The 14,864-nt window shown below is 38.5% G+C and overlaps 1 protein-coding gene across 1 annotated transcript in view; it reads left to right on the top strand.

Moving 5' to 3' along the window:
- Positions 1–3,175: 3,175 nt before the first annotated feature.
- uacab (uveal autoantigen with coiled-coil domains and ankyrin repeats b) overlaps positions 3,176–14,864 on the top strand; it is a 53,215-nt gene continuing 41,526 nt past the window's right edge. The window contains exon 1 of the mRNA XM_053492325.1: positions 3,176–3,327. Coding sequence (XP_053348300.1) covers positions 3,280–3,327 — 48 coding nt within the window. The 5' untranslated portion in view covers positions 3,176–3,279. The remainder of the gene's footprint in view (positions 3,328–14,864) is intronic.

Genomic DNA, 14,864 nt, shown 5'->3' with positions numbered 1-14,864 from the left:
TTGTCTTTGTACTCAAATACATAAAATATGAATATGAATATGTGGTCAAAGTGCAGAATGAAATCTGTATTTTAGATTATTATCTGTATGAATTAAAATTCCTGCTGCAGACATTGCAGACACTGGTTTAAAATCTGGTTTTCAGAGAACTAAAAGCATATCCCTGGGACCTTACTCACAAGACTTTTTCTTATTTTCTTTAGATAAGCTTAAGTCAGTGTGATGTAACTGTCCATAACCTCTAGTGTCAGCTTAGTATTGACCGTGTCTCCCCTGGGGTAATCCATGTCATAACACAGATATTTCCAGTGCTTGATCCAATGACGTTATTCTTCTGTCTAGCTCAGTGGGGTTCAGTTAAAATGAGTGATTCAACAAATTGAGAACATTCAATGTTGGTCTTAAAAATTCTTTTTAAAAATCTCTATTATTGGTAATACTTAATAAGGCTTCCGTTGTTCTTCAGTTGTTGCTGTGCCTCATGGTAAAGATGACCATCTTCCAAGCTGTTTACAAACCAAAAATAATTCAACGAAAAACCTCAACTCCACTAAAAGGTGATCAGATTTTACAGAATCATTCAACACAGGATGGATTTGTCTAGTTTGTAAAAAGTGTAAAGGTAGCTAAGCTCTGGAGCTCTGCTATGCCTCATTGAACTGAAGGAAATAATTGAATCCCTCATTTGTTCTCAACAAAGCCAGAAGAGGGCAACAGATCTCCTGTGGGCATGTTAATACCAGGAGCATCTATTCATGCATGTGGAGGGTGTTTGCCTGCCATGTTTGGGGCTTGTCTTGTTTTGAAAGCAAGAACTACCATACTGACCCGTACATTCGCTCATAAGTAAAATCCTCTAAAAGTTTTAAAAGTTTAGACTAAAAAGGGACAGATCTTTATGTGGAAAAGTTATAAAGCTGTGGTAGTTAAGTGAAAAAGCTTGAATTCTACCGTGATTTCTGGCTGACAATGTATCTGTGTTTTACAAGTTACAAAACAAATGTAAAAACAGTGTTTCAAAGAACAGGATGCATGCCAATACCTTTGAACTAACACACAGTAGTGTGCAAAAGTCTTAAGCCAGCCATTATTTCTTCATATTTGGTTTCAAAAGAGCCGGACATTCTTGTCTTTTTAATGTTTTGGAGGAATGTTTTTGTTGTTGAGCCACACGGTGACCTATGAATCATTCAAGCTCAAAAACATCTAACTTAAGGCATGAACCAGTGAGAAACAGGTCCAGATGATGAAAGATGATCAAGACAGTGATTAGTATACTGGTGATGCTGAATGATTGGAACAGATGAGCTCAGGTTGTTATATGACCCACCAATTTTTAAATGATATCTTTAGACATTTTGCAGCCTGTCACAGTAAAACATTTGGTTCAATTTTTTTTAATGTAATCCACATTATTCTTTTTAATGTAGCTTATAAGAACCTACTGTGATACATGTGTCACAAACCTTTAAACCTCTAAATATTTTTAAATGTTCCTTATTCAACTTTATCCTCGATTTTAACTCATGAAGTCCCAAAGTGACATGCAAAGATCAGCCTGGTGCAGTCAAGTGACAATCTGTTCATTTGTGTACCCATGACATCATTAAAAAAAGGGTTTCATCTAATTTAACAATTCTTGTGATTTAATAACATTTCATATACTGTATTATATATTTAACCAATTCTGACTGAACATTCCTGATAAAATTCATATAAAAAACAAATAAAAAAAAAGTTTAACCCTAAAACTGTAATGTCTTTCAAAATGTGTTCCATGTAGTGTGATTGGTCTGTGTTGTATTCTCCATAGTTTCTTTTAAAGGATAAATGAGTGTGGGTTTTTGTGGGTTAATGTGAAGAAATGATGGATGGCTCAAGACTTCTGCCTATTAATATGTTAATATATGGGGGGAAAGACCTTAATGATTGGCATACTTGCCACCCTTATACAGGGTCAGGGTTAAAATCTTGCCTCTGGACTGCGTGTGTGTGTGTGTGTGTGTGTGTGTGTGTGTGTGTGGGTGTGTGTGTGTGTGTAAAGATTGCATGGTCCACCTGTGGTTTGTGGGTTTTCTTCGGGTACTCTGGTTTCACAGTCGAAAGACATGTGTTGTAGGCTGATTGATGTTTCAAAAGTACTGGAAGTGTGTATGAGTATGCATGCATGTGCACCTGTACCCTCCTTGGGGTTGGCACAGGTGTACCCTGCCTTGTGCAATGCGCACCCTGGGTTAGACTTCAGGTCCCCTGTTCAGGATAAGCATATGAAAATCAATCAATCAATCAATCAATCAATTAATTAATCAATATCTCAATATATTGTTAGCTGTTACTTATTTTGAGTTTGCAAGAAGTGTAGGTACTTAATTAAACACAGTAAATGTCTTGTCTTATAATTGCATTTATTTGTCTTCTTCTTGGCGGCACAGTGGTGTAGTGGTTAGCACTGTTGCCTTGCATCTCCAGGGTCTGGGTTCGATTCCCGGCCAGGCTCAATTCCTGTCTCTGTGTGCATGGAGTTTGCATGTTTTTCTTGTGCTTGGTGGGTTTCCTTTGAGTACTCCGGTTTCCTCCCACAGTCCAAAGACATGTAGATCAGGCTAATTGGTGTTCCTAAATTGCCTGTAGAGAGTGTGTGTGCCCTGCAATGGATTGGCACCCTGTCCAGGGTGTACCCTGCCTTGTGCCCTAAGCCTCCTGGCATAGGCTCCAGGCCCCCCATGAACCTAAATACAGGATAAAGTGTTACAGAAGATGAGTAAGCGTGCCTTCTTCTTCTCACACACCTGTAGCAGCTCAGCTTCCTAGTAATAATGAAGATACTGTATTTTGAGGTTTCTTAATATCATAATTAATAACAGTTCGCAGTTTGGAATGTTAATAGATTACACTTTACACATTAGATATTGTTGTAACATGAATTGAGAATTTCTGCCTTTTCACGCTTCTCTAACACCTGAGTCAACAAGTCCTGCCCATTCTCAGGTATGGGTGACGTCATGCGAGACGGCCATAAAGGAGGAAGTCCCGCCCTATTCTTTTCTGATTGGCTTCAGTTGGTAGCGTACATCGCTCCGATTGGTTGACCGGTTTGTCCGTTAAGTTCTTAGTCCCTCGCGCTTAACCCGTCAGGTGGAAAGAAGAAAATCCCAGTTTCTGGTTTGATGAGGAAAGCGCTGGTGGAGCTAAGAAGTGTTAGACTGTGAAGTCTGAGGTTATTCCTGAGCTTCACCCAACTTCTACACACTCTTATTCCGCTGCAGAAACACGACAACCATGAAGAGCCTGAAGTACCGCCTGAAAAAGCACGAAGTCACCATCACAGTAAGTTGGTTTCGGATAGAGAGCAGCGCTGTGTGTTAATCTTCTCTGTCTTTATTCAGTTTAATGTGGACTTGTGGGAATGTTCTCCTAAACACCAGGCTTGTGGAGAGGATGAGACGTGATGAGATGTGTTTATTAGATCCACTCATCCATGCCTTGTTACTTTGTTTTGTCAATATGTTGTTATTTCAAACTAATAACAAAAAACATACATCAAAAGCAACTGGTACCACAGAAACAAATATTTCCTAAAAGTTTCCAGTTCTACTTACAAGTACTTAAGTATTTGTGTTTTTTCCTCATTGCATTTGTATACACAAATAAATACAATGTAGAAAAAACAAATACTAAAGTAATATATTGTTTCCTGTTAATTATTTTTTATTTGCATGAAGTGTAGGTACTTCATTAAACACAGTGAGTGTCTTGTCTCTAAATTTGTCTTCTTCATCTCACACACCTGTAGCAGCCCAGCTTTTTAGTAATAATGAAGATATTGTAGTTTGAGGTTTCTTAATATCATAATTAATAATAGTACAACAGTTAAAATTTAGGAAATATTTGTTTTTGTGATACCAGTTGCTTTTAATGTATGTTTTTTTTGTTAATATCCTCATCATCGCGTAAAACTGGCTGGACAGAATTTAATGAAACGTTTGCAGTACTCGGATATCTGCCTAAAGTTTAACCTGCACCATAACTGAAATCAAAATGTTGCGTAAAAGCGATGTTATGAGCAGTTATGTGCCAGATTTAATAATCTACTTTAAAATAAGATACTTGCCCAATGTAAATAATCACCAGCACCAATAGATATTAATTAGAAAAGCTAAACAAAATGTTTTTACTAGGATTACCTAAGATGTAAAAATAACATTGTTTGATGTGGTGTGAGTGAATTTTAACACACTGGAATCATTTTAAAACAAAACAAAACTTAATCTTTATACTTTTTCGATTTCACTCTCTGATTACCAAACATAAAGTGTGTTGGCCTGTTGAAGAAAGAAGTACAAGTTAGAATTAACAAGGTATAAGATAATCAAATTAACACAGTTCTGCTGTACAGAAAGACAGACAGACATGTACATGGGTACAAACAAAACAAGAATAACACATTTGTTAAATCCAACAATCCAGTGATGTGAAAAAAAAAAAAAAACAACATCCAGCAGTAATCAGCATTTTAGTATTATTTTCCTAGGTAACAACTGAAATGTTCATGTCAAATTTCACACATCAGGTTAAACCAGAAAATCAAACATGTATACAAAAATGTGAAAAAAAAGATTGATGGGAGAACTTGTTTTTTTCCCTCTTTTAGAGTCTTTCTTTAATTAATTGCATTTCACATGCTCACATTTTAAACATTTAATCAACTCTTGCTGTTTTTATTGTTTGTTGCACGTTCCTGAGTCACTGTGAATCTTTCAGTGTCGACCTTACCATTAAACATGAAATGTCATTGAGAAATCTGATGACAAAGACATAAATCTAAATCCAATATATAAACAAATGTTTCACAACAGTTTCAGTTGCCAGACCTGATTTTTTGACAAGGCTGGGTTTGACATCTGGCTGAGTTATAATAGTTACAGGACTGTGCAAAAGTCTTGGGCCACCACTCATTTCTTCATATTTTCCTTTCAAAGAGACAGATTTTTTTTTTTTTTTGTAGCTTTAGTGCAGTCTTGAGGAATAGCTCTCTAGGCTTCCTGGAGGACGTTTTGGCTCTTATTTTAAGTCCAGTCCCTTTATCGTAGCACTTTTTGAAGAATGTTTTTGTTTGTTAGGGCACACGGTGACCTATAAATCATTCAAGCATAAAAACCATCTTACTGAAGGCATGAACCAGTGAGAAACAGGTGCAGATGATGATAGATAGATGGATGGATGGATGGATGGATACATACCAACATAGATACATGTGTGCACACGCACACCAGCATGAGCCAGTAAAACAAACTGTTTGATGAGACCAGTGGTTCGTATATTGGTAAGTGGTTGAAACATACAAGAGGGGAAATGAGGTTGCTGCTGTGTATATTATCACAGCTCATGCCTTCTAAACCGATATTTCGATTTTCTTTTTAATCTTAATGTTCAGTTATTTGTCAAAGTAAAAGTTTTTTTTTTTTTCACCTATCCCAGTTAGGAATCTGCAGGTCAGAGCACAGAGTCAGCCAGGAAACAGCGGCCCTGTTGCAGATAGGGTTAAGGGCCTTGCTCAAGGGCTCAACAGTGGCAATTTTGGCTTTTGACCTTTTGATCAGTTACCCAGAGCCTTAACCCTTTGATCCACCACTACCCAATATCTTAGATAAACCCATAAAACACTGTATCTTGATGCATGTGGTAGAATTTCAATGGGCTGTGTTTTTTACATGTCTGTGTTGGTTTACTTTGGGTCCTCCTTCTCCCAAAACAGCTTGATTTAGACCTCGCCTGTGAATGTGTGTAAATGAAATAAAAAAATTTTGAGGCGGTAGGATGGCCATTAATATTAATAATGTCGGTATAAAATTCATATCTTCATTATCCTAAAACTGTACAAACATTTACAGCAGATCATAAGAAGCCTGCTTGCTCTCTGTTAGATTTCACAGGTTTTTCCAGAGGTGCATGTGAGAAATTCTTTACACAGTAAGATAATGATAATTACTTAACGTTTATGTGGGAAAACCAGTTTTTCCACTCCTGAGACTACAGTTAGGGAGTATACCATTGTGAATGACACGGAAAAGCAAGAGTAGTGTGTGTGTGTGAAACTCGAACACTGCTCCTGGTTGCGTGGGCTCGCTGCTTGTGCTCCTCTTCAATTTACATGTGAAAGAAAGCTGTGGCCGATCTTTGTGTTCGGGACAGAAGGCCACTCGCTGAAAAGCCTTTTGTCCGGGTTTTGCATTGAATGGGGGGTGAAAAAGCTCCCCTGAGCCACCGAGAACCAGAGTGGCATGTAGTGCCAACTTTATCTGTCTTTCTCAACCCTCTGGGATTTTCCCATCTCTTGTGAGTTTGGCAAATGATTTCCCACCGCCATTGCTTCTGCCTGCTCATGCTTCAACCACTGGAATGTCAAATAAGCCATCATGTGTCCTAAATGCAAAAAACGTATGAAATCTTCATGGACAGTTTGATGTGATGGTGAAATTCTAGTTCGAGCCCCTGCAGAGAAACAGTTGAATAAGCAGCAGGTTAGACACTAGAAGCAAATCTGCCTGCAGGTGTTCGCCTGTGATTGCTTTGTTTCTTGTGCCAAATTATTGAGTGATTTGTTGTTGTGTGGGAAAATATAATATCCAGCTCTGCAACATTACATCTGTATGCAAAAGCCATTTCCTAAAAGCTTTGTGTTGCAAAATTTTCTTCCGCTAGAATGACACACTGCATGGGTTTAGCACATATTGTCCGTTACTTTTTATGCATCTCTGTGTGATCTATTGAAAGTTTTAAACTACAGCCAGTTCAGTACTACGCCTTTCAATGCTTTCAGATTTTATTTAATTAAGCCAACTTTGTAGCCCTATCAGACCAGTCTGTGTGATTTCTGTAAAAACTTCAAAACTTTCATCCATACACTAGATTAAATTTATCTACAATTTATCATAGATGAGGTGAGTTTAGGCCAGGTTTTGGTAACTAATGGACTGTTTGTGAACCACAGATTACAAAATTCAGGCTTTATTTGGGCAAAATGCAGTTCTTTTGATGCAGCCTGATGTTATATGTAGGACTTTTATATTATACAGTATATAACATCTATATATATAAATTTTATATTTTCAATAGCTTAAAGTCTGTCTTGTGCATTTACGCATTATTTCGCTCGCTCAAAATATTTCTCATGCTTGGTCTTTGTTTGCAAGAGTTGTCAGATCACAATAAAAACCCTAGGACGGAACATTTTCCTAGGAAGGTCTTTTTATTGAAAACTGCCCACTCCAAAAATATAGCCTAAAAATTGTTACTAAAAGTCATCACTGCACTTTTAGTTTTAAATAATCAGGCAACATGGGTTCTTGTTCCACTTGACCAAATCCACTAAAACCCAGTCAGATGTAACCCACCTTCAATTTCCGATTGTGCTGGATTTGTCACGCTGTGCCACATTGTGCCTTTAATCCTCTTTTTTTTCTTTTTTTTGTGACATGGACACAGGCTGTTTTTGACATGGATTATCGTTAAAGGGAAACATTCATGAAATATTCTCATGAAACATCATATTGCACTTTAAATAATATAATGTATGCAATACTTGTTTGTTAAATTTAAGATTTTTAACTTTGGACATCTTGTATGTTTTTCATTTTAGGTTCACTGGCAAAAGTTATTGCTTCAAGTATTATACAGTATTTAATAAATGGACAGCAAAAGTGACTTTTATGATCCGTTGCATCCTCAATTATTTGCCAATATCTAATGATTTTTGCGTTGCTAGATAAAATCAGTTTGGCTAAAATGTCTAAAATCTGTCCTATCCTGCAGAAGTTGTGGTGATGGGGCAATAAGGAGGGATAATTGATCAGGGGAATGCTGTCTATTTTATCTCAATTAAGTTGCTAACTAGGAGATCAACAAAGTTCTTACCGAGGTGTTGCCTATAAGGGACATGTTTAGCTAGCCAGTTTTGTTTAGCTAACAATGACTTGATGGCGTCTAGTGGAGCAACATCTCAGCTTTCAGTGCCACAACATTAAACGTCTTAAACGTCCACACAACACGTTTATAAGCCTCAACTGACTTAAATGCCTTCGGTTTCTTTTTAGTATAAACATGTTGGTGTTTTTTAGTTTGGGGCAGTGGTGGCTCGGTGTGTTTAGGCTCTGAGTTACGGACCGGAAGATCGGCGATTCGAGCCCCAGCTCCGCCAGGTTGTCGCTGTTTTTTTTATAATGTTTATAATATATTTTAAATATCTAAATGGTGAAATCCAGCATGTGGATTTGGACTCATCTTGTTGTGCATCTAGTTGTTGCTTTATGAAAAGGGATTCGGCAGTAGTGAGGTGTAATCCCTGGCGTTCGTGCATTAGTGTATATTCAGGGTTGCACACATCACAGAACAGAGGTTAATGAGGAAACAACAGCTGCTGTATCTTTGTTTTGTATGTTGGATGTGCTGTATTAAAATCACATTTAATTTGTGATCATGTTTCTACACTTCAGGTTCGTGTGATATACTGATGTTTATATTATGTTACCAAACAGGGAATTAAAGCCCTTGTATGTTTTTTTTATTATTTTTTTTATTAATAACCTTTTATTGAAAATTCAATTATAATAACAAGCAACGCTTCAAGAGTTGGGGGGGGGTGGGGGTGTACAAGGGGAGGGAGCCACAAAATGAATAATAAGGGGTCACAGAGTAAAGAAATGTAAACACACACAAACACAGTTAATGTTACATACGTCTTCAATTTACATAAAACTAATCACATTTTTTTTTTTTTTTAAACCAAGTCTATAGCACCAGTCCAAGCATTAATTATTCAAAGTGTAGCTTTATGAAATCTTGCTGTTTCACGTTCCAAAATAAAAAAGTAAAAAAATAGGAATGCCATACAGAAGGCAAGTGGGTGTCGGCTTCAAACCAACTGTTTAAAATAGTCTTTTTCGCGGCGGTCAAAGCTCCTATTAATATTCTGTGACCAGATATGTCTTTTTTTTAAATAAAAAAATTAATGATTTTTTTTTTTTAATAAAGTGCAATTGTTGGCAATCTAAATTGTTGCTGTGATCTAAAAGTAATACAGTACATCTCTTTGGATCGTGAAAATGAAAATAATCAACTTTGAGCTAGGTTGTGTTGCACCATTCAAGGCTAAATCATTTTCCTATAATCTCACACCGTGAAATGTTTTATTCTTTATACACGTTACTTAGACTGTATTCACATTATCAGCCAGAAGTGACCCAATTATGTTATTATTTATATTATAATATTTATATAATATAATATTAATATATAAATAATATACAGGGGTTGGACAATGAAACTAAAACACTGGCCAATTTAGTGTTTGAGTTTTCATGGCTAAATTTCATTGATTGCACATTCCACCAGTAAGAGTAGAGTGTGAAGGAGCAGGAGTAACTGTGGACGCAAGAGGAAGCTGTATGAAAGGGATGTCCAAGTGCTAACCTGCATTGTATCCAAAAAACATAAAACCAATAATAGGATCATTGATGGTTTGGCCTGCAATGTCATGGCATTCCCTAGGCTCAATACTTGTGCTAGATGGGCGTGCCACTGCCAGAGACTACCGAACCATTCTGGAGGACCATGTGCACTCAATTATTCAAACATTGTGTCCTAAAGGCGGTGCCGTGTATCAGGATGATAATGCATGTAAGACTGGTGACCGAGTGGTTTGATGAACATCAAAGTGAAGTTAAACATCTCCCATGGCCTGCACAGTCACCAGATCTAAATATTATTCAACTACTTTGGGGTGTTTTGGAGGAGTGAGTCAGGAAACGTTTTCCTCCACCAGCATCACGTAGTGACTTGTCCACTATTCTGCAAGATTGTTTTTTGACACAGATGATGCGAGAGAAGATGTCAATGTACGCATACGTACCACTATTGAGGACAGACGAGTCCACATCAGAGTCTGATAAAAGTCACCTGTAATGATAAACGTGAACCGTCATGACCTGCAAATCCATTCTGACCAAAAAAAATCAGAATTGCCCAATTTGGCTTGTAAGGTAGCCGTGTATACAGCATGCACAAAGGTTTTCAATCATCCACTTTGATATTGAAGGAGACGAAGACGTGCCTACACGTACAATATCAGGTGTTTATACATGACTCCTGCCATATATGTGGGTGATGAGGACTGTCTCACACCGGCCGTGTCCAGAGCAGAATTTCTCTGTGCCTCATTGAGTGCTGATTCTGATTTCAACAAGCACAGAACATATTATGATATGATAATCTCTGAACCATCTCCAGGCCTCGTGCATCTGGCCTGGGCGCTGTAATGGTGATATATTTCCGCATTCCAGTGTCGGAGAGATTCAAGAGAGATATTCAGTCTGAGCAGATCTCTCCGAGAGCTCACATCATGTCTCAGTGTCTCGCTTGATGATGATCGATGAGCGTCCAATCAAGTTATGTTCAGTAAGCAGACGATAAAGCATGATTATGTAATCCTCGTCATACTTCTGCTTTCCTAATTGCATTGAGAAATTTGTGCATAAAGATAAAGAAACCACAGATTACATCACAGTGAGTGTTTTTAGTGAGATGACAAGCTGCGAAAACGTGACTTCATTACGTTACGAGCTGAATCACGAAGTGTGGCTTGAGAAAATAAAAGGCTCATATTTGCATTGGAAATCATGATGTCTTTTTCATCATTGTTTAAAATGAATGCCTTAATCTAATGAACATTATTTAATTCTGGGCAATATAACGATACATGTAATACATGTGTGATAACCACAAGTGTGAATTTTAATACATTTTCCTGTACAGAGAGAGAAACGAAACAAAGAAATCGTACTGGATAATGGAAATGCAGATTCAAATTGTGAGGAAGCACACGAATCAAACAGATGAAAAGGATCGCACAATGTATGAAAGAATTCACTCTACAAATGCGCTCTCATAAACCTTAATTGACTTCAGTTATAATTTTGTGTAATTCAGAGGCATTTTAGTTCTTTTCTCGCGACATGTTGTAATACCCCGTCTGAAACACACATGCTACAAAATGACGGTGAGATTAAATCGTGAAACTGATTAAATGTTCTTTATAACGTTGTGCCCACGATATAAGCAGTGACTTCTGCCTATGGATTAAAGCTAAATGCGTTATAGCACCCTTCCCCTTGCTACATGTCCTAACGGGAGGTATTTATTTTGGTTCGGCAAGGCATGAAGGCAGCCTGACCCAGCTGTTTGAGCTTAAAAATGTTTTCGGAATATGAAGTGGTAGGAGGGGGGGCGAGGGGTCGTATGATGGCTCAGCGGTCAGCATGGTTGCCTCACTTCCCCGTGGTTGGAGGTCTCGGATCTCGATTTCACTCTGCGCTTTTTGTGTGTTTTGCAATTTCTGAATCCTTTGTGTATTCGCCTGTGGAAATGTTCCTGTCGGTTGTTTTTCCAAAATATTCCTTTAAACGTCATTAATCAGCTTAACTGCTGTTTTCCTCTATTGATTTGATTTAGTCGTTTACCTTTTTTTCACTTCTTAAAGATGTGGCTGGTATAAATCTGTCCCTGATTGACAGTCTGCACACCTCTCCATTATTAAAAAGATTAAAGTATTGGCACACTTTGACGTTTCTTGGCACTGGACAAGAAAAGACTCATCTTGGCATTGTTTTTCAGACAAAAGAACAAAAAACACTTTGCAAAGACTTGTTGCTTCAAGTCTTGGAATTTAATCAGTTCAATTACCTTTTGTTTGCGTAATGAGTTCTCAATTATATAAGTGCTTGCACCCATCGCTAACAACCAGTGATGACAGAATGTAAAACAGCTGGCAGATGAGTGTACAGTTATGCAGTTAATATATTATAGAGAGTACTATAATGATATAAAGATATATTTTTTTAACCAGGACATTGAGTAGCTTTGTAGACTAGAAAACTGTGTGAATGGTCCTTTACTGCTTTCTCAAAAGTGAGTGTGTGAGTGTGTGAGTGTGTGAGTGTGTGAGTGTGTGTGTGTGTATGATTCTCTCTAACTCTGTAAAGCCTGGCGATGAGTACTGAGGCCCCAGAGTGCTGGAAAACTGCTAATGTGGACAGAAGGTTATCCTAGCTTGAGTAAGTGCTTTGAGATAATGCGCAGTGGGAGTGTGCTTGAGGAAAATTCCTTCTCATGACTAAAGAGCTGGAACGTATCACTCATACATGCTTTGCTCTTGTGTATAAAAGGATTTCTAGCTTTGTTTTTGTTTCAGAAATTCGCTCTAAATAATAAATAGGTTAAGTAGTCCGTTTGCTAGTTTAACTTAGTTGGTTATTTGGAGTAGATGTTAAGGACATTTTCACATTATTCGTGTCCAGGAACCGCTGCTCTCCCGCTGTCCAGCATTTACATTGTTTTTGCTCTCCGTTCTCGGGTACACTTGCGTAATTACATTCTCCAATACAGCAGGTGGCAGTATGTATCAACTTAGTTTGAGCCTCTACTATTGTTATGGATTGTTATAACGCTATTGTTATGGATATTTAGGGGAAAAATGTCTAGAGCAATAATACTTTATCTGCTAGAGGTGTGTAGGTCAAGGGATGAGACTGCTACGTGAGACTGCTACGTGAGACTACGAATGAGCTTTTGGAGGAGACGGATGGCACCGGTGAGGTCTCATCTAAACGGTGATTTACCTCCTTTCTCGCATACGATTGATTCCACATCGGATTCGATTCGTGCCCAAGAACACCTCTTCAAGCAGACTCGGTTCCAGAACCTAGAACGATTGTGTTCTCACTGATCAGAATGAACCAGACTTTAGGGTCAAGTGTACTTTCAAACTAGTATGAAAATGTCCTAAGAGTGCCAGCTCTAGATTGATCTGAAACTGTTTCTGCTAGAGGCTGTAATGTTTACGTTATCATGCCTTTTTTCCTATTTTCCGGATGTCATTTGCATGGCATTACTTTTTGTTATGCAAATGTGGTAAATGTTATGGTAAATGTTCTTGGTATTAATTTTATTTTTTTTATTAGCGTTAGTGCAGGTTGATTGATTAGCTTGGTGACTTCTTCCTGACATAGTATTAGACCATGTTTAAAGATTTCATATTTGAATGTGGTGGCTCAGTGGTTGGCTCTGCTGCCTTGCCTTGGACCTCCAAAGTTCAATCAGTTTGCATGTTTGGTGGGTTTCCTCCCCTAGTCCCACTGGGTGTGTGTGATTGTTATTGGCAATAACTCCCAGTCGAGTTCCTTTATTGTGCAAGTGGTGTTCATGAGTGATTTGATTGTGTGTACAGTTCCCACAGACAGATGCGCCTCGTCTTCTAGGATTTGTCACATGTGCTGTGGGGGTTTTCTGATAATTCAGGCACAAGATCGTAAGTGAGGTCAGACACTGTTGTGGAGTGATTAAAACCCCTCTGTTGAGTCTTTAAGGGGTGAAGTAAATGGTATTTTGCTTAGAGAGAGTTTTCAGCTGTCTGTCTCCATGCACAACAGAGATAATGATGTAGTCTGAGCACTTGTCTGTGGGAGTGCCGTGTGATTTCAGAGACAGCGCTGACCAGCACGTCTGAAGGATGTACTCTTGAGCGGCTCGCAATACTGCAATTTGTAATCAAAAAGCATAGTAAGGGGCTGTAAAAGATGATATTTGTTGATGATGATGATGAGTGGGGGGGGCGGGGCAGGGGGAGGACAAATATCACTGATTAGCAAATTTCATCCAACAGTTCTAATGTTTAAGAGAGGAAGACACTCTTGATGGCTGCACCTGGTGTCCAGAAGCTTTTTATTGAATGGTGCTCATAACGCACTTGTGTTCTGATAGACAATCAATTGAATTAATTCCCAAATAAAAAGTTTTTTCAGATTTCGTCTAAAATCTTAGGCTTTTGTCTTGTAAATCCTAGTAGAAGAGACGCATCTGTCTTTGAGTTATTGCCACATAACAACCTCCCCCACCCACCCCAGTCCTGACCTTGTTCCAAGACGTTCTACATGTCTAAAGGAGTTCCTGGGAGGCCAGGCGTCTCAGATGTGAAACAGGCAGTGCGATCGTCACTCTGACATACTGATAAAACTTTGTACCTTGATGGTATTCAAGCACTTTAAAAAAAAAAAAAAAAAAAGGTCGGACTGCTTCAGGATAGACAAACTATTTTTCCGGATCACAGCCGATCTACACCAGGACAGAGGAATGCTCTGATCTGCGTACCAGATGTTCCACTCATCTAATGGGCCTGCAGCTTTATCTCTTTCCCGACATACCTCAGTTTCACTCCCTCACTCCCTCACTCCTCCTCCTCTGTCCCGAGAACCCGATCCCTGCATTCCTCCATCCCTTTCTCACTCCGTCCCGCCTTTCTTTGTTCCTCCTCCCTCAGGGCCAGCCCGAGGACAAAGCATCAGCTCCGTCTGCACCTCGTGTATCAGCTCATCTTACACATGCACTCAAGAGTCTCTCGGGCCGAGAGAAAGGTCACGTCCAGCTCTGTGCCGGTTTACTGCGTTCATATGATTTAGGACTGTGTGATTGTTACTTTCCACATAAAGCACAAAGTTATTATATTGTTCTATCACTTCTACTTCTAACAAGTAGATGATACTTTTAAATAGGAATCTTTAAAGGTTTGTGTCTCTTTGGACACCCAAAAATATATCAAAGTTGTTATTCACATGCTGTGTTCTGAGACGCATTATAATGACTAACTTTTAGCCGTAACCCCTGTGTATGATTTTTTTTTTTTTTTTTTTTTTTTTTTGTACGTTCTTAACCAATTTTCTTGAACACATTTTCAAGGCATGTCCTTGCAACAATGAAGCTCCTGTTTTCCTTTTTTAAAAGCCAGCCCCGACTGCTTGCCCACACACGTCCTGATG

The sequence above is a fragment of the Clarias gariepinus genome, chromosome 3 (assembly GCF_024256425.1).
Source record: "Clarias gariepinus isolate MV-2021 ecotype Netherlands chromosome 3, CGAR_prim_01v2, whole genome shotgun sequence".
NCBI classification, from domain to species: domain Eukaryota; kingdom Metazoa; phylum Chordata; class Actinopteri; order Siluriformes; family Clariidae; genus Clarias; species Clarias gariepinus.
The sequence above is the reverse complement of the archived record's forward strand: the minus strand, read 5'-3'. Positions and strand labels throughout refer to the sequence as shown.